The sequence below is a fragment of the Drosophila persimilis genome, unplaced genomic scaffold, assembly GCF_003286085.1.
Source record: "Drosophila persimilis strain 14011-0111.01,24,50 unplaced genomic scaffold, DperRS2 tig00000002-arrow-pilon, whole genome shotgun sequence".
Lineage (NCBI taxonomy): Eukaryota > Metazoa > Arthropoda > Insecta > Diptera > Drosophilidae > Drosophila > Drosophila persimilis.
Window position 1 is genome coordinate 1,131,859 of NW_020825289.1, and position 20,852 is coordinate 1,152,710.

Below are 20,852 nucleotides of genomic sequence, written 5' to 3' on the forward strand. Positions count from 1 at the left end.
ATAACCGTCCGGGAGTCAACCCCCATGTCCGTTAGTGCGCCTGTGATGACGGTCGGAAGGATGTTTTTAAAGGCCCCTTCTCTGTCGAGAAAGGCTACCAGGGTGTAATCCTTAAAGTTAAGGGACACTTCGATGATCGATGTGATCAAGTGTAGGGCCGTTTCGGTGGATGTTCCTTTCCGATAGGCTGCTGGGAGTCTGAGATTAGACTAGGCGGAATTCTCGCCGTTAGATGCAGCCCCAGGAGTCGTTCCATCGGCATTGTGCGAAGGCTTGCCTACGTTGGGAATGAAGACGACTTTGGTCTGAAGACAGGTATCTGGGATGTTTGCGATACACCTTAATGCCTCGAAATGCAAAGTTATAACATTTCATCGTTCTAGCCCCTTGTTGGCTCCCTATACCCAATTTGGTGGTTCTCTTGAGAGAATTACCCTGGTGGATGATCTGGGTGTTATGTTAGACCCCAAGTTAAAGTTTTCTGAACACATTTCTACCATGGTAAACAAGGCCATGGGCGTGATTGGGTTTATAAAGAGGTGGTCAAAGGAATTTGACGACCCCTATATAACGAAGACGCTCCATTCCTCGCTTATTCGTCCGATCTTAAAATACGGCTCCTGTGTATGGTGCCCTCTGTACAAAGTACACCAGGATCGTATAGAATCAGTACAGAAAAACTTTTTACTCTTTGCTCTGAGGGGCCTTAACTGGGATGCGGGTGTAAGACTCCCATCTTACTCTAGTAGACTACTATTAGTAAACCTCCCATCCTTAGTTAACCGTAGAAAAATGCTTGGTGTGATTTTTATGCACAACTTAATCAGGGGTGACATAGACAGCCCTGATCTGTTAAGCCGCATAAACTTCACGATTCCTATTAGACTTACTAGAAATTTTATACCGTTGTTCCATCCACTGTGTAGATCGAAATATTCCTTGCATGAACCGTTTAGAGTCTTATGCTCGGATTATAATTCCCTCTACCATATCATATCCACCACTAATTCTCTTCCTCTTACGAAATTACTAATCCTTACACACCTTTCTAGTAATTAGTAATTAGTAATTGTAGTGGTATTTTTATGTTTATTTTTAATGCATGTCTAGTTCTCTTAGAGACTTTAGTGCCAATCTTCCTCGAATATTAGTCTAACAGCTATCTTTCCTACATGCTCGCGTAACAGCCTTCTGCTGGTGTTACACGGGCCTCTTGGCAGTGCAGTAATTGCATCGCCTCTTGAAAGATGCAGTCATTGCATGTCAACATCCACGAAAAAGGGTTTTGAAACTGGTTAGCGGGACATCAAATCAAGGTGAGACAAAAAAGTGAGTCCGTAACGAAAAATTGTCCTTTACTATTCTTGAAACTCATAGGGACCCTAGCCAGTTGGTTCGGTTCCATTAAATCCCACCGAAGATTCCTGGAAAAATGCTATAGAATGTCGACCTACTTGGAAGCGGGCCGGTATGAACTTAAATAAACCCTCTCTAACTTATACATTTTGTAACAGAATGGCACTTCCGTGGAAATTTCAACAGAGTTCAAAAAATTAAAAGTCAATAAAAACACATTTCCATATACTCTTGTCCCGAAATATAATTTCATAAACTTTTATCTGAAACTTCTTCAGTAGTTTTTGGTATTTTTATAGTCGTGTTTTCATTTCCAATTTTCTCCTATAAGAAATTCTTGATACAAGTTTTTCTTCAAAGTCTCTATTAAAAGCCAGCTGAGGTTTTTGTGAAACAGACATGAAGTTATTTATGGGATAAGGTAAAAAAAAACATGAAAAAATCGTACGGTCGAGACCCGTACGTTGAATTTAAGAAGCACCAATAGAGATAGAAACCTACATTAATCCTCTTTTAAAGCAAATAGCCAGCTTTAGAATTTTCTATTCCGTTTTGCTGATTTTTCCATTTTACTAGATTAGGTTAGGTTAGGTTCAGGCGGTAGCCGAGGAAGGGCGGATAAAACCACCGCCCCCCAAGCTCCCATGGAACTATCAGACGTCCATTGTGCTGCCGCACAGACGCACACTGAGTGCGTGCTTAGAAGAAGTTTGGAGACAATAAAAATAGACCCTTTTAATGGCCACAACCTCCAATTGGAACACACTACACTGATCCGGGAGCCTGAAGCAAGTACTGATACACTAGACTCCGCCTCCCACTCGGCAGTCTAACTTTGAGCCATCATTGTAGAAGTGGACCGCATTTGCAGGTCCCGGTTCGCCCATCTCCCAGTCCTCCCTAGGTGGGATTGATACCTGGAAAGTCGTCCAGAGGTGATTACTGGGGATACAATAGTCTGTCCTCTCCGGTAAGTGCGAGGGTCTCGTCAGGATTCCCAAGTGGCCAACCTCGGACGCTTTCCACAGCTTGGCTTCTCTCATTCTGAGGGCGGAAAGTATTGCCACATTCTTTCCCATGGGATCTACAGGGAGGAGGTTCAGCACGGTATCCAGGGCTTCCCGTGGAGTAGTGCGTGCGAGAGAAGTTCGTTTGTATACGGCTGGCCACCATACACCACTCCATAGGGCATGATTGTTCGTATGATTCTTTCTCCCGCAGAAGTATGTTCAATACCACGTTCCATAAGAGGGTGTTTCTCTGCTGACAAATCTAAGTGATTTTTACGTCCCCAGTGATGCCTCAACCTTCCTGCAATGTAGCATCTGCTCGATTAGGATAACCGTCCGGGAGTCAACCCCCATGTCCGTTAGTGCGCCTGTGATGACGGTCGGAAGGATGTTTTTAAAGGCCCCTTCTCTGTCGAGAAAGGCTACCAGGGTGTAATCCTTAAAGTTAAGGGACACTTCGATGATCGATGTGATCAAGTGTAGGGCCGTTTCGGTGGATGTTCCTTTCCGATAGGCTGCTGGGAGTCTGAGATTAGACTAGGCGGAATTCTCGCCGTTAGATGCAGCCCCAGGAGTCGTTCCATCGGCATTGTGCGAAGGCTTGCCTACGTTGGGAATGAAGACGACTTTGGTCTGAAGACAGGTATCTGGGATGTTTGCGATATACGAGGTATATCATTTTGAGCCAAATAGTGGCTTTTTGTCCATCGTGAATCAGTTGGGTAGGGAAAATGCCCCGCAAACTTGTACTTTAAAGCCATAGAAATCGCCCAAGAAGTGTTCTCCTGGTATAGAAGGTTCATATATCACTTGAGGCAACAGAAGGAGCCGCGAAGTAGTTTGGTTTGTTTTCATCGCAGATAGGGATGTGAGTATTAAGGAGAAGATTTAGTGACTCATCGCTGGACGTAGTCCAAGACTGGTCAGCGTTCTTTAAATAGCCCAGAGTTGGTGTTGTCTTCGAGACAACTCTGCGGAAGCGCGAAGCTTCCTTAGTTCTTTATTATAAATTGACAGACTGACCTGGTATTCGGCCCAGTTCCGCTCAACGTTCTCAACCATAGCTTTTTTTTAAAGAGTCTCCGGGAGGCTTTCCGGAGTTCCCCAGTTTAGGAGTGCACCATTCAAGTTACTTCCGGACTCTGCTACGGCAGAGCGGCAGAATTCATCGAGCGCCTAACTGCAGGAGTCGGTAAATATTTTAACGAGCTGAGTAGTGGCCTCCCTGGACACCTCCTCCTCAGGTGGAGACTCAAAGAGAACACGAAAAAAATAGTTAGTAGTTACTGGATATAAATTAGTGGACTGTATAATCTTTTAATATATTGAGCTTGTTTATTTTCATATATTGGTTATTTAATATGGGTGGTTATGTTACACATTTATATGAATAGCGGGGGTTGTCTATGATGCGACGGTATAAACTTTGCGTGCGGTTGGTTTCATCTAGAGATTTCGACTAACTTCCACTCCACAAAAGAAGTCGAGCCAAAAGAGAATTGAATGATCAGGCGATGCGACGGTCCAATGCAAAACGGTACACATCGTTGTATGCGTGTGCAGCTGCGGTCTTTAGCTGTACGTGTGAGAACATTAGAGCTATGTTTTGGACACGAGCAATAACAACACAGCTATGCGCGTAAAAATAGTTACCTAAGCGGTGCAATACACTCATGAGCGTATGAATAGGGCAGTTGTAATATTCATTTTACTCATGGGAACATAAATTCGACTCCAGCGTATAACGATGTGACGTACTGGTGTCTAGCTAATAAAACAGCGTCTGGTGATTCCTTTGGAAGAAGTATGGGATGTTTTGCATCATAGGTTGCCATCGAATTTCCAATGCGTCCTCTTACGCGCAGAATTCCGTGGTCGTCAACAAATGGAGTGTAGTGAATCAACTTGGATTTTTATACCCGATACTCAAAATGAGTATTGGGGTATATTAGATTTGTGGTAAAAGTGGATGTGTGTAACGTCCAGAAGGAATCGTTTCCGACCCCATAAAGTATATATATTCTTGATCAGCATCAATAGCCGAGTCGATTGAGCCATGTCTGTCTGTCCGTCTGTCCGTCCGTCCGTCTGTCCCTCTGTCCGTCCGTCCGTCTGTCCGTCTGTCCGTCCCCTTCAGCGCCTAATGCTCAAAGACTATAAGAGCTAGAGCAACGATGTTTTGGATCAAAACTTCTGTGATATGTCACTGCTACAAAAATATTTCAAAACTTTGCCCCGCCCACTTCCGCCCCCACAAAGGGCGAAAATCTGTGGCATCCACAATTTCGACGATACGAGAAAACTAAAAACGCAGAATCGTAGAAGATGACTATATCTTCTAGAGTTTAAAATCTGAACCAGATCGTATAATTATTACAGCCAGAATCACGAAAACAATTTCACTCTTTCTCGCTCTGTCTCACTCTAACACACTGGTTTCATGGTCGGTTTTGCCAATTGCAAAATATGAGTTCAAGGATCTCAGAACCCATAAAAGCTAGAGCAACCAAATTTGGTATCCACACTCCTGTGATATCGGACCTTGACCGTTTTGTGTCAAAATTTCGCCGCACCCCCTTCCGCCCCCGCAAAGGACGAAAATCTGGGGCAACCACAAATCTCAGAGACTATTAAGGCTAGAGTAACCAAATTTGGTATCCGCACTCCTTTAAGATGTCACTATAAAACGTATATCTCAGAATTTCGCCCCACCCCCTTCCGCCCACACAAAAGACGAAAATCTGTTGCATCCACAATATTGCAGATTCGAGAAAACTAAAAACGCAGAATCATAGAGAATGACCATATCTATCCAGCTGTTGAATTTGGATCAGATCGGATAATTTTTATAGCCAGAAGGAACAAATCAATTTGCACTGGCTACGCAGCGCCCGACGTCACGCTCAGCCTGATTTTCTGTCTCTCTCGCACGCACTCTTTGTCGTGTCGTTTAATATTAGCGGCGTCTGCCGGAGGAGAGCCATACTGACTTAGTATCGGGTATAACTGTAGAGTTGCGGTGTCTGCAGCAACTCACAACGTTCCCCCTCGTTAAGAATGTGCTTGGGCAGTGCTCAGCTGTTTGTACTCCACTTGGAAGAACTCCATCTGGACATGTTTGATTACCGTAGAGCGGGCATATTGAAGCTCCCATGACGATAAAAACGATGACAGGCAGTCCTTGCAACGAAGTCGATGTACAAAGCGAAAGCAATGGCTATTTGTCCGCAAGAGATTTGACCAGGGGGAAGCTTTGTTGATCATAGAATTAAGAGCATTTCCTTCATCGGAAATGTGTAGATTAACTTAGGGTTTGACCTTTACTTCCTCAGTCTACAGTGTAAACTTTGACTTAGCAGGTGGCCAAGTGCGATGTGATTGGGAAAGCCACGGTGGTCCATTCCACCACAGTTGATGTTCTACCAACTCCTTTGGTAGAAGTCCTCGTGATGCACAGTCCGCGAGATTGTCCTCAGTGTGAATGTGTTGCTAGCAGCTACGTGGGCAAGCTTCCAGGATCTCAGCAGTGCGATTACAAACATAAGTGTTCCAAGTCCGTGGAGGTGATGAGAGCCAATGTAGCACAATTTCGGAGTCTGACCAACACGAAGTACTGGAAATAGGAAAAGTTAGAGCTTGCTTAACCAGAGACATCAATTTCGACAGAAGATGGGCGGCATTCAATTCGAGCCGTGGGATGGAGATAGGTTTGATGGGTGCCACACGGGTTTTTGCGGCGATCAGTGTTACAGCATAGTCATTATTGAATCTCACGCGACTGTAGATGACAGCGGCGTATGCATGAGACGAAGCATCGGCGAATCTATGCAGTTTCGTTGCTTGAAGTGACGAGGATAGGTAGCGAGGTATGTTACAGCGTTCCAGTAAATGAACTTCACCTATAAACTGTTGCCACCGTGCGCATTGCTGCGCGGGTAGTGGTTCAATCCATTCGACCGAGCTCAGCAAACTATCTTGAAAGAGAACCTTTAGAAATACAGTTGTGGGGGCAAGCAACCCCAGTGGATCGTAGATCTTTGCAATCTCAGACCGCAAACTCCGTTTTGTCAAGATCGGCATGATCTTGCGCGTTTTGCTTGAGAACTCGAACAGCCAAAAACGGTGAAGACGCTAAACCATACGTCACGGTCAGCAGTCGATAATGATCGAGTCTCCTCCTTTCGCCAGACAATCCGTTGGTAATACGTGTGATCTTCTGAAACCAGGATGCCTCTAAACATTTTCTCAATGTCCGTACAAAACAAATAGCGATGCTGACGGAAACGTAGACATACTCCAAGTAAATCCCTTTGAATAGGTGGTCCGAAGTGTAGTCGTGAATTAAGTGAAGATCCATTGCAGTCCTCCCCAGAGCCATCGAATACAACTCGGCATTGCGTGGTGGTGCTATCTGGTTTAAATACTGTGTGGTGTGCTAAGTAATTGTGGTTGCCGGGATCGTTTTTGACGGTAGTAGAAGGAATCACAATAGGATATTCAGAACCAAACTCTTTGCGTTGTCCAGTGTAAATGTTTCAAAGCTGATCACCTCCTAAAATCACGTCGATTTCGCCTGGTTTACCAAGTGGAATGGGTCCGCTAAGGGTAGATCACGAATCTCTTCCCACATCGGAGCGTTCGACTCGATCCGCTGGGCTGGAATCGAGGAGGTTAAAGTGTTCATAATCAGACCTGTGACCACCACTGAGGCTGAGCTTGTGCGGGAAAGCAACGTGAATGTGGTACGACCTCTAGTAACCCCAGCAGCGTTTGCGCCTAGACCAACGACTTTATATGAGCATGCGTGCGCGGCAATACAATTCGTTGAATAAATGATTCGGCGACCATCGTTATAGTTGAATCAGTATCCAGCAGTATCCTGCAGGTTGTCTCGTTGCCCCAGGAGTCGACTATAGTGGCCAAAATCGTTGGCAATATGGCCTGACTCTTGTCTACGAATTTCCTCTCCAATGTATGATGTCTGACCACGGCAGGATCAGCATCAGCAGGAAAACTGGACGGTTGAGCCAGCGGATGTATTGACATCAGCGGAAGCCGTGACAGAGCATATGACCTTTGGATGAACAAGAGTGTGGTGCCTCGACTTACACAGACGGCACGTGTTTGTGGAATTACACTCCTTGACTTGATGAGATCGGCTTAGACAATTGAAGCACAAATTACCATCCCTTGCGAACTTGCGGCGGTCCACAACATCCAGAGCCTTGAATTGAGTACAATCGCAGCTGTCGCAGCTCAGCGCATGTAGACCACGTATACTTTCGTCGGCGGTATCGACTATTTTACGCAATTCGGCGATGTTTGAACCCTTTGCGGTTAGCAACGAAAGAAAGTTTTGAATGAACGAACGAGCAATCAGTGATTTTTTTATAGCGATTTTCGAGCCTCTCCCATGCGTCCTGGTAATTAGCATCCGATATGGGAATATGTTTTATCAGAGACAACGCTTCACCATCTAGATAGGATTTCAAATAATTAAACTTTTGGCACTTGGACAGACTACTCTTCTTGTCGACTGAGCCTAAGAACAAGTCACTAAACTGACACCAATCCTCGTATCTACCGGAAAACGTCGGAATGCGTATTTTCTCGAACTGCAGCTCTGTGGTTACCGATGAGTCCCGAATCCTCTCCAGAAGTTGAGTTTGTTCCTCAAACAAGCGTTCCACAGTGTTCGATAGCAGTAGATTTGAGTTGTCGTGCTCATTATCGTGACTGCTCCGGTCACGTATGGCTTCAGTGAAAATAATATGCGCACTAAAGAACCGTTTCTCATATTCGGGGATATCCAAATCTGGATCCACGTATTCATCTTCATCATTAGATTGGACCAGCTCTTCAGAGAGCTCCATAAAGCGGTTGAAAGTTGCAACCAGTCGGTCCAACTTGTGCTCTAATGTTTGCACAGAAGTACATGACTGTACAAACTATTGAGCCTCCGTAGCTACGCGAGTTAGTTGGGAATTGCACACACCACCTTGCTGGATTAGACGATGCACTAGGGCCTTCATGGCGAACAGCGGTTAACGATATCACTCAATATGTATATAAAATAAACTCAAACGCGGAAATCCGGCTCGAAGGACCAAATTTTGCTATGGTTATGAATTAGTGGACTGTATAATCTTTTAATATATTGAGCTTGTTTATTTTCATATATTGGTTATTAAATATGTGTGGTTATGTTACACATGTATATGAATGGAGGGGGTTTTCTATGATGCGGCGGTATAAACTTTGCGTGCGGTTGGTTTCATCCAGAGATTTCGACTAACTTCCGCTCCACAATAGAAGTCGAGCCAAAAGAGAATTGAAAGATCAGGCGATGCGACGGTCCAATGCAAAAAGGTACACATCGTTGTATTCGTGTGCAGCTGCGGGCTTTAGCTGTACGTGTGAGAACATTAGAGCTATGTTTTGGACACGAGCAATAACAACACAGCTATGCGCGTTAAAATCGTTACCTAAGCGGTGCAATACACACATGAGCGTATGAATAGGGCAGTTGTAATATACATGAACATTGAAATAAAAACTACGAGTCTCATTTCTAAACAAGTACCGAGTCCAGTTTGTCCGCCTAAGGTTCCGGAATTGAACTGGTTTAAGTAATTTAAAAAAATACAGTTTCCACGTACCTATGGTCTGAGAAGTAGTGTTCTTTCAGGACCCTCCAGGATACAATTTTCCATTGTATCTCATGAGAGGCAAGCGTGAGGTCCAAGACCTCCTTGCAGTTTTTAATAATAAAGGTAGGATCACCCCTGGCTGAATAAGACCATCTGAGTGGTCAGTAAGTAACTGTAGAGGTACCCTTTCGTTTGTATCAATGCTTCTGCACTAGCAGTGATCTAGCACCCTTGGCTAGATGGTGCCGTAGAGCAGCGCATGCTGCCTTACAATGGTGCAGGAGTATCAGCGACATTCCTGAGGCTCACCTCCACCATAGTTGTTTCCAGGTCGCTGTCGGGGGACTCCAGCTCCTCCCCGAAATCAATGTTGCTAGGTCGCTCTCGTCGACATTATATGGCGTTCACAAAGCATGTGTTCCGATATCTCTGCTTTATTTAGTAGAATCTAAAGAAATAAATCATTACTAGTTAACATTAATTGAGGTTATATCTTAGGTGAGATTCTTTTCCGGGATGAGAATTTAATTGTTTTGCCTTTGAATCGTATATCCCGAACTATGTCCTGTTTTGAGCCCTCAGAACGATAGGGAACCGATTAATTGCCTATTTCCACCTTTCTTTCATTTCGTTTCCCTCGTGCATCTCATGGCCTGACACTCTCCCCAACATGCACCGTGCTTGACCGTCTGTCTCGACCGGCACAATTACCAACAATTTCTACACCATAAATGATGGTGGGGATGAGAATGTCTTTAGAAATGCATAGTCTTATTTCTTCCAGCAAAAAAAAGATTTATTCTTAGAAAACTAGCGTAACAGATCATATGTACGTCCAGTTGCCTTTGAGATATGTTTATTCCATGACAAACTGCTGCTAAAGGTTATCTCCAGAGTAACTGCATGGTCTTCATATAAAATAGGATTATTAGATAAGTGTCTCCCCATATCATTTTGACACCATTTGCTCTGTTAAATTTTGGCCAGAGCATTCTGAACTCGAGCCCTTCCACTCCCTATACCGCCTACCATCCTCCTTTCGAAGTGTTGCTAGATATAGAACCAACTGTATTGGCTCGGTCGAGTAAGCTACCTGAATGTGTCCGCTGCTTCCGTAAAGCCGAGTTTTTTTCAGAACCATAAACAATTTTACTGCTTCGTAAACAGTAAGCGTAGAACGTCCGCACACCCATCCTCGCTATCATTTTGTAATACGTCGGCAAATAATGATCAGGCAATTGCCGATCTTTTTGCCCAATTTTTCCAAACCACCTATTCTGAGGAAAGCTACTCTTGTCTTCCGTATCCATACGGTGTACCGAGGTCGAACGGCATTTTCAGTCCCTTGTTAAATAAATGTTCCCTTCTTAATGATATACGACTAGTTAAGCCGGTGTTTTCACCGGTTCCAGACGGGGTTCCAGGTCGTGTACTCAGGTACTGCGCCGAGGCTCTTTGTGGACCATTGTTTACACTATTCACCCTATCCATCGATTCTCCTTACTTCCTCCCGATCTGGAAGGAATCGTTTATAATTCCTGTACATAAAAACGGTAGAAAGTCCGACGCAAAAAATTATAGAGGTATAGCAAAGTTATCCGCTATTCCCAAAATGTTTGAGAAGGTTTTAACTCCGCACTTGCAACATCTCTGCAAGTCACTTATATCTCCAGCTCAGCATGGATTTATAAGGCGGCGATCAACCACCACGAACTTGTTAGAGTTTACCTCTTTCATTATTAAAGGCTTTGTAACAATGTAACTTACAGACGGATGTTATTTACACCGACTTTAGTAAAGCATTCGACTCTGTAAACCATTCCCTTTTAGCGCATAAACTTGACCTTTTAGGGTTTTGCCCAACCTCATGACTCAAAAAGAGTCCTCTTCAAAAACTCTCTCTCTTCACCAGTAAAGGTTTCTTCGGGAAAACCACAGGGCTCTAGATGGCCCTAGGCCCCTTACTCTTCACACTCTTTATTAATGACTTGCCTTCGGTATTAACATACTCTCGAGTAGTTATGTATGCGGATGATGTTAAACTCTGTGTCCAGTACAAGGACATTTCATTTCATTCTCGCTTTCAATTCGATATCAATAACTTTCAGTCATGGTGTTTTGCAAACTTGTTACACGTTAATGCCTCAAAATGCAAAGTTATGACATTTCATCGTTCTATCCCCTTGATGGCTTTCCTGATGGATGATCTGTGTTATTATATTAGATGGCAAGCCAAAGTTTTCTGAACACATTTCTGCAAATAAGGCCATGGGCGTGCTTTGGTTTATAAAGAGATGATCAGAGGAATTTGACGACCCCTATATAACAAAGACTCTCTATACCTCGCTTGTTCGTCCGATCTTTGAATACGGCTCTTGTGTATGGGGCCTTCATCCAAAGTATACCAAGACCGAATTGAATCAGTACAGAACAACTTTTTGCTTTGCGCGGCCTTAGCTGGCATGCAAGTGAGAGACTACCATCTTACCATCACAGGTTGCTTTTAATAGACCTACCATATTAAGTTAGTCACAGAAAAATACTTTGTGTGATTTTTTTTCACTACTTCATCCAGGATGGCGTAGATAGCCCTGACTTGTTGAGCTGATTAAACTTTTGATTTTTTACGATTTTCTTCACAGATAATCATTATTTTTGAGTAATTAGATAAAACTTAGGATTAATCATTATTCTTGAGTTAAGAACCTTAACAAAAAAATATGCATGCAAAGTCAGAAGCAACGTTTGCTTGCAAATTCAAAATTGTTAAAAATAAAACTATAAAAAAAACTTCAAGTCTTTGTATTATAGTAGGAAATTTTAAACCCCACGGGCCTGTTAAGGGTTAATCAACATCGACATATGCCTGTATAATTATTTTTATTTTTATATCAGCTGTTATTGATTTTCATTAGTGGTGCAATATTCGCTGATAGTCAGAAAGGGGGAGAAATTAATATACTCTTAATCAAAGCAACGAACCAGAGGGAAATTCAAATTGTGTACTTGTCTTCCGCGCATACATATGTACATACCACACAATTGAGCGCCTTTGAGAATATTAACCCTTTTTAAAGAAGCTCGCCACCTACCATTAGGACAACTGTAATTTTGAATAGCCTCATGCAATATACGAATGTAATAAACAGAAACATATATTTATGTACATATGTTTGTACATTCATAAGATATTTCAAAATTGAATTATGTAGAATTATTATAAGAATTGTCCATGTCAGTATTAAAGGTGCGACACTCATCTAAATATTTTCTTTGCACATTCCCATCGGAAAGCGCAATTGATTTGAAATACATGTAAAACTCATTTCATATTAATATAAGTATGCATGTTTATTTTAGAAAATACATATATTTTTTTTCTTAGATCGTATATTTAAATATATAACATTTTAGTTCAAATCACTTATTACATGTGATAAAAAAAGAAGTCGAGAACCGACGGCATTTACATAATATGTGTATAATTTATTAAACACCAGTCTAAAATATGGATAAGGTGCAATTTTTATTGTAATATTTAGTATTTTGTAGTATAAATCAAAGAAATAACAGCTTTTATTTTATTTCCCACGCCCAAGTGTCCCGCTTCCCAACTCATCCCTTCTAATCTTTAAATATTTTGAGAGAAAGTGAATGCGTATATATTTACATTCAAATAAGCTGGAAGCAAAACAGAAACCCAGAACCCTATAAAAAGGAAAGAACATACAATCACATATTTTTGTGAAAATATATTTTGCGTTTTATACTAACCCACGCAAAGCGTTACGCCAAAGCCGAACACTGGGATTTAGTTTTCTGTGTTAGCTGTTCGTTGTTTGAACTGGCGCATCTAGCTATGCATATACTGTATGGTTGGTGGCAGAACTAAATATTAAAATCTATCGATACAACTCACATCTCTAGCCAAAAGATGCATCGGTTATTGTACATCGCTAACTCAAATTCTTTGTTTGCTTTTGCGAATGAACTACCAAATGTTTTCGCTTCAATACTGCGTAATCTCAACTTTTTTGTTGTTATCGAATTGTAAAAACCAAATACTAGATGTTGCAAAAACACAGGTGTGGGGGCCAGGACTCAAGCCTGACGATATTGTTCTACCAGCTCGATATTTTTTTATTCACGCCATCGACAATAATGGAAAAAAGTTTGTAAGCCAAAATTATTGTCAAAAAAGTATTAATATAAATTATTCACAGAATTACGTCCATGACACATATAAATTTTCAAGTGAGCATCAATGGCTATTCCAAGGATGGGAAATGCAGATCAAATATAAATTATATTGACCGCGAAGATGGATCTGTTATTGTTCGCTACACGATTGCGGATTTTTGCGAACAAGTGGAAATTAGTGTAAAATACAATTCTTCGCACGTGGCACAGTCTCCGTATTATATACAGAATAAAGTATATTCAGAGCGATGCTACTGCCCTCAGAACTTAGATATTTGGTTATTGAATAATAGATGTTCGGATTTTTTAAAAGAAAAACAGATATCTTGGGATTTGCATTTATTTAAACGCGTAAACTTTAGTGCCATTAGAGAGAATATATTAAAACGATATAACGCCCCTGAAAGTATTTCTTTATGCCACTATGTAGTCAAACAGCAACAAATTTGGAGAAAATGTTTTGGCAAATATACTGGCTTTAAGATGTTTATGGATGCAACGTTATCAGCGCTTGCTCGTGTAGTTTGGTTACCAGAAATGGAATTTTATTTAAATCTTGGTGATTGGCCACTTTCAAGAAAAGGTGGCCAACAAAGAACTTCAGGACCCTATCCCATATTTTCCTGGTGTGGAAGTGATGATAGTTATGACATTACGTTACCGACTTACGATATAACCGAGTCGACGTTGGAGAACATGGGACGAGTCATGTTAGATATGCTCTCAGTTCAGCAAACTGATATTCCATGGGACAACAAAGAAGAAATAGGGTTTTTTCGCGGTCGAGATTCCAGGCGGGAAAGGCTAAAATTAATCGATTTGGCCAGGAAATTTCCAGACTTGATCAATGCATCTATTACCAACTTTTTCTTTTTTCGCAATGAAGAACAAAAATATGGTCCCAGAGTGCCTCACATATCATTTATGGAGTTTTTCAGGGTATGTTAAAAAAAGCTTCGCTTTACTTTACACTCATAAATATATTTTTAGTATAAATATCAGCTGAATATTGATGGGGCAGTTGCAGCATATCGGCTACCCTATCTCCTTGCTGGTGGTTCCTTAGTATTCAAACAAGAATCGCCCTACTATGAGCATTTTTATAGCAAGCTGCTGCCGTACAAACATTATGTGCCAATCAAGCGAGATCTTAGCGATATCATAGAAAAAATAAGATGGGCAAAAGACAACGACATACGTGCAAAGGAGATCGCTTTAGCTGCGCGGAAGTTTGTTGAGGAAAACCTTTTACCTCAGCACATCTATTGCTATCACATGACACTATTTAAAGAATGGAGCAATCGCCTTATATCGCCAGTCAAAGTTCTCCCAGATATGGAAAAACTAAGTTTAAGCTACTCATGCTCATGTGAAAAAGGCCAGAATAGGGATGAACTATAAGCTGTACATGTTTTAGGTACTTACAAAATCATACATTTAATTTATTGACGATTCACTTTTGCGATTCTTTTTTCAGGACGTTCAACCAATCAGATGAATAAGTACATACATACATATATATACATCCATATGTATATGTACAGAAATCATTTTCTCACAAGATTTAATCATACTTGAAATTAACGAAAACATAAACAGTTGCATAATACCAAAGACTATACAATACCAAGATGTTGCATGAGGAACAAATTCTTTTTCAGTTTTCGTTTGACACTTCATGGTACGGTCGCGAGGGGCTATTACTTTAATTCTCTTTTACGCTACCTTCGCCTCCGAAATGCTACTCGGCTTCGTCAATGCCTCGGTCAGCGTCGAGTCGGTGTGTCTCGAGAGAAAGAATACAAAAACAAAATATGAATAGTCTGCGTGCCGAAACCGTAGGGCAGCGTGGTCGCTGATGTCTTTGGCGCGGCACAGTGGGGACTCAGCCGAAACAGTCAAAAAATTGTATGAGTGCTTTAGATAAATTTAATGTACGCATCTAATAGAGAATTTTCTAGTTTAGGAGATATAAGCACTCATTTTTTCAGTGTGAAAATATTTATTGAACTCATATTCACTAACTAATTTAGCAAGCTGAGACGGCCAAAGGTCCCACTGTGCCGCTCCAAAGACATCGGCGATCCGCGACCACCGCTTCGACGGTGCTGAGGCTCGAGAGTCCAGAATTGCCGAACAGACGAAACCGATGGGCAGCGGGGTCGCGGTAGAGACGAAGTACAGGCGAAAAGGGAATTGAAACCCCGCGCGCTGCCTCTTGCCTTTTGGGTTCTAATGTTAGGACCCGCCATAGAACAGCTTTTTGGTCGCTCATGCAACATCTTGGTATTGTATAGTCTTTGATAGTACATAACAATTTATTCAAATATTGGAGCCCATATAAATATCCAGCGGACATTATTATAATTATCAATGCTGCTTTGTTGGAAAAAATTGATTTTATTTGCCAAAAACGTAGAATAGAGATTACAACTAGTGTTGGGCTACTCATTTTCGTAAGTTAATATAGGCTTTATGAAGATGTACTGTATATATAATTATTTTATAATTATATTTAACATCTACAGCTGGTACTTTTAAACTTAAAAAAATATTGGGGTTTATAATAACTTTAAAGAGAGCTATCGGATTTTAAAGTAAATTGCCATTTTATATTTCTACAGAAAGAAAATAAACCTCTTCGTATTTAAAATCACACCAATGCCAGTAGATCACCCAAGACACCCGATACTCAACCTCTACTGTTATGCTAATATATAATATATTTTGTTCTTACCGAACATATTTCTGGTGTTAGGAATATAAAATAGAGAATTGGTTTTATACTTTTTTTAAATCACACGTTTGTAACGCTTTTTCGGTAATTTTGATCAAACGTGAAAAAAAAAAATTAAATTAGAATAGAACAAATTAATGGGATAAGGAAAGATCATGTTATTATTAAACAAACCTCAGGATCGGTTGCAAAAGAAATTTTAGTTCGAACTATACAGCGCCTTCTAAAGGAGATGGGCTTAATGCCAATGACACTTGCGAAAAAGTCACTTCTAAATAGTCAAATTAAGAACGCTCGCTTAAATTGGACTAAAGAAAAATAAAATTGTGTTGAATCTGAGTGGTCACGAAACATTTTGTCGGATGGGACTGATGGGGAAAATATGGGGATGCATATCTAAATATACAACTGAATCACTAATAATGATTAAATGTATGGTACATACAAAAAAGTATAAAGAAATTATTTTCAGTGGCCAGTTGTTGTGCCCAGTATTGAAATCAATTGCTGAGGGAAAAAGATTCCATCTTTCAGGAATATTCTGTACCTTGTCATCATCACTCTGTGTCAGTGATTCTATGACGTTTTGGTATTGAAAATACATTCTAACTAGTTTCGATTATTTTTCTACGACAGATTACAATTTTGAAGCCGGAATGGGACCTTAGATTGGCCATCTAACAGCCCCGACTTCAATCCGATAGAGAATGTCTAGGGCCTTATAGAAAATGAAATAACCTATTGGTTACAATTTTGTTTATGTTAAAGAAATCGTTTTTTTTTATTTTACTGCATTTTTTTCCTCCTTTTGCTCAAATTACTACATGATGGTTGAAAATATAATATTAAATATATGAACATGACATCAAAATATGTAGTATTTAATTTTGTCAGGAATTGATTTATTGACACAAAAAAAATGTACACGAATCGGATAACATTTGGGGAATCTCCATGCCGCAGAAGTAAACAATTCATGAAATATCGGAGTCGGTGTAGTTCCTAGATTTTTTTGGGCCTTTATTCTATCAATATCCAAATTGGAAGCGGCTTTATTCCACCGCTCTATGCTTTCATTCAATGGAACTAGATGTCTTGTATCGATTCCAAGTATTACAGCTGCCACTCTTGAATGGTGCTTCTTAGTCGAGCGGTTAAATTTACCCGCGGCCCCTCGTTTCTGCCTTTTAAAAAAGCATAACGATCGCAACGTCAGATCAGTTTTCCTATCCTCACGAACTTAGTTTCTTCTCTTCTAATGTGTTAAAAGGAGGTTTCTTCATCAAAATATTTTGAATTCCTTTATAATCGCATCCCATTCAATGTCTCCACATTTCTCTTTCCCAATCGCCTCTGAATGAGAAATAAATGTGTCTAATGTCGGCACACCATGTCTCGAATGGTAAGATTTTAAAACAAGTGTACCTCGAGAGTACCTAGTTTCAAATTATTCATCCTGGTAATGATTTCCACTCCCGGAATACTCGCCGCATTTCCTACTTTATGATAAACGAAGCAACTTCCATTGAATTAATTATTTAATTAATAACATTCGATAACCTCAGCCTGTAGAGTATGCTCTTTAGGCGATGGACGGCATATAAAGAGTGATGGGCATAAAAACCATAGTGAAGCGCGTTTTCCGATCTCACATACCGTGGAAAAAAGCTTTTATCTGGTATCCTCTAGAAAATATAATTGAATGCCAGACACAGCCATCATAAATAGCAGTAGCGAACTTCGGATATTTAGATAGCTATGACAGGAATACCCATTTCCATTTACTCTTGCATAATCCAGACGATTTTCCAATTCTCCGGTTTTCGATTACAATTTTCCACTTCTTTAATCTCGTCTCGACGAGCTTCCAAGAAGTTTTCCTGGAGTTTATTGTCTGATCATATATCTGATCCTTCACTTGCAATATTATTTGTAGCTGTTGGTCACCCTGACCCGTTATATCATCCGCTTGATCTTTTATTTGCAACTAAATCTCTTACAACATAAATATATCCATTGTTTTAAAATTTCTTGGTTATTATTATATTAAGTATTAATTATATTATAATTATTAATTATTTAATAATTAATTATATTATATTATGGGCACGTAATCCTCTACGGAATCGCTTCGCTCGTGCGCCAACCCCACTCTCACACATACTCTGGTATGTTAAGCCTACTTTTAAATAACTTTATAATTTAGAAAAGCTAATGCCTCTTGACCATACAAACATTTTAGTTTAATCTTACAGTTTTGGAAATGTAATGTTTTCATTATCAAGTTCATTTTCGTCGAACGGTGGCCACTGACCGCACATCTAATGCCGTACCTGGTTTTATACATAGCAAAATAAAAGCCGTCGGCTTAAAGGTGGAGAAGTTGAACTTCTCTTATGCCAGGGAGATAACTTTCTTTAAGATAAGCGCCTCCCCAACTCGTTGTCTCCATAGCGCTCACTAGTCAAAATCAGCCCAACGTGACATTCTTATATTCCATACTTCCACTCGTCCAAAAAATCGATCTTCTCCTCTTGTAGTAACCTATCAGTATTTTAAAGGCTTACACAGTAAGCCAGCACTCTTTTTCGGGATAGTGCCGCATTTTCATCCCATGTTATTGTGTTTACCGAGACCTGGTTAAAAGCAAACATTCTTAGATCCGAAGTTTTTTCAGGTCGGTATCGACGTGGGGTTCTGATCATTGGAGTAGAACAACACGTCGGAATATTTCACAGTCGAGGTTCAACAAGAGCTGGAATTCCTGTGTGTAAAACTGATTATTTTCGCCTTTGCTATCGTCATTACTTGATTCCACCTTCTTCGGATATTTTAATTTACGAAAAGCTTTAAAAACTTTTTTTCCTCGCCATGAGATAAAGATAGTTCTTGGTGTTTTCAACTTGCCAGAATCTGTTTGGTCTTAGGTAAACGAGTCTAGTCACCTAGTTCCCATGTCACGACATGACTTTGTTGACGACTTGTCCCTGTCTCAAGTCAATCATGTCAAAAAATCCTTGTTTTCCGACTATAGTTTTGTAAACCCGAGCGTTTCCACTCAGTATACCTGAAGAAGCTTACCATCCTACTTTCGAAGTGTCTCTCAACATTCTATTTTTAGTGAAAGTGAATGTTTGTAACAGCCAGAAGAAAAAGTTTCCGACCCCACTATAAAGTATATATATTCTTGATCAGCATCAAAAGCCGATGCGCTCTATCGCTTCGTATGTCTGTCTGTCCGCTTGTCTGTTCGTACGTCCGTTCGAATGAGCGCCTAGATCTCAGAGACTATAAGAGCTGGAGCAAACACATTTTGTATCCGGACTCCTGTGATATCGCACTGTTACAAGTGTATTTTATACGTTTTTCTCAAGACCCTAAACAGTTTTACAGCTTCGTAAACAGAAAGTCTAGAACGTCCGCACACCCATCCTTGCTATCTTCAAATAATGATCACGCAATGGCCGATCTCTTTGCCCAATTTTCCTAAACTACCTACCAACAACCAGGAAAGCTACTCTGGTAAGCCGTACCCATACGGTTTACCAAGGTGGAACGGCATTTTCAGCTTTTTCAGTTTTCTATTTTGGATGCGCTATTTTTCGTAGTTGCTGGTGGGCTCAATTTTCTTTTTATTTGCACATTGCTACGTGCAAAAAACATCTGATGTTGTTAAAGGTTTGTTGTAAAACTTGAAGTAGCGATCTGGGGATTTGGATAGGAAGCGAGCTTTGCTTTTTGGTTTTGCCTTTTGTCCTAGTATCTCATCTTTAACGAGTTTAATATTCTCCTTACGGAGATACCATGCCAGAGTAATGGTTCTTCGGATTCACAACTGTGCTTGCTGGGTAATGTCGACGTTGGTCGGAGCCATAAGTCTAGATAAATTTCAGCACGGAGTTGTACATGAGGACATTATAGTCAGAGATTAGGGAAGAGCGAACGCTTATTAGCCAGTGGAGATTACTTTTTATACCCGATACTCAAAATGAGTATTGGGGTATATTAGAATTGTGGTAAAAGTGGATGTGTGTAACGTCCAGAAGGAATCGTTTCCGACCCCATAAAGTATATATATTCTTGATCAGCATCAATAGCCGATTCGATTGAGCCCTGTCTGTCTGTCCGTCCCCTTCAGCGCCTAGTGCTCAAAGACTATAAAAGCTAGAGCAACGATGTTTTGGATCCAGACTTCTGTGATATGTCACTGCTACAAAAATATTTCAAAACTTTGCCCCGCCCACTTCCGCCCCCACAAAGGGCGAAAATCTGTGGCATCCACAATTTTAAAGATACGAGAAAACCAAAAACGCAGAATCGTAGAGAATGACCATATCTTTTAGACTGCAGAATCTGAATTGGATCGTATTATTATTATAGCCAGCATCAAGAAAACAATTTAATTTTTTCTCGCCTTGTCTCTCTCTAACACACACGTAGCGTAGGCGGCTTTGCTTAGAGTAAAACATTAGCGCCTGGATCTCAGAGACTATAAAAGCTAGAGCAACCAAATTTGGTATCCACACTCCTAATATATCGGACCGAGACGAGTTTGTTTCAAAATTTCGCCACACCCCCTTCCGCCCCCGCAAAGGATGCAAATCTGGGGATATTCACAAATCTCACTTTAAAACGTATATCTCAGAATTTCGCCCCACCCCCTACCGCCCACACAAAGGACGAAAATCTGTTGCATCCACAATATTGCAGATTCGAGAAAACTAAAAACGCAGAATCATAGATAGCGACCATATCTATCAGCTTGCTGAATCTGGATCAGATCGGATCATTTTTGTAGCCAAAAGCAAGAAATTAATTTGCAGTGGCTACGCAGCGACCGACGTCACGCTCAGACTGATTTTCTGTCTCTCTTGCACGCACTCTTTGTGGTGTCGCTTA

At 40.8% G+C, this 20,852-nt stretch overlaps 2 protein-coding genes across 2 annotated transcripts in view; both read left to right on the forward strand.

The window, feature by feature from the left end:
- The window catches only part of LOC6603316 (techylectin-5B), a 126,062-nt gene that overhangs the window by 42,705 nt on the left and 62,505 nt on the right, over positions 1 to 20,852 (forward strand). The gene's annotated exons all lie outside the window — the stretch shown is intronic.
- Positions 13,006 to 14,976, forward strand: LOC113565084 (KDEL motif-containing protein 1-like). The gene is made up of 4 exons (XM_026985627.1): positions 13,006 to 13,187; positions 13,240 to 14,155; positions 14,207 to 14,633; positions 14,694 to 14,976. The coding sequence occupies exons 1-3, from the start codon at positions 13,015 to 13,017 to the stop codon at positions 14,615 to 14,617; spliced, it is 1,500 nt and encodes a 499-aa protein (XP_026841428.1). The 5' UTR covers positions 13,006 to 13,014; the 3' UTR covers positions 14,618 to 14,633; positions 14,694 to 14,976.

What these genes read in the sequence shown, in the direction of transcription:
- LOC113565084 (XM_026985627.1), top strand. Translation starts at nt 13,015, where the DNA reads ATGTTTTCGCTTCAATACTGCGTAATCTCAACTTTTTTGTTGTTATCG. An exon ending in ATCGACAATAATGGAAAAAA is followed by an intron (nt 13,188 to 13,239) that starts GTTTGTAAGCCA and finishes AATTATTCACAG; the next exon opens with AATTACGTCCATGACACATA. An exon ending in CATTTATGGAGTTTTTCAGG is followed by an intron (nt 14,156 to 14,206) that starts GTATGTTAAAAA and finishes ATATATTTTTAG; the next exon opens with TATAAATATCAGCTGAATAT.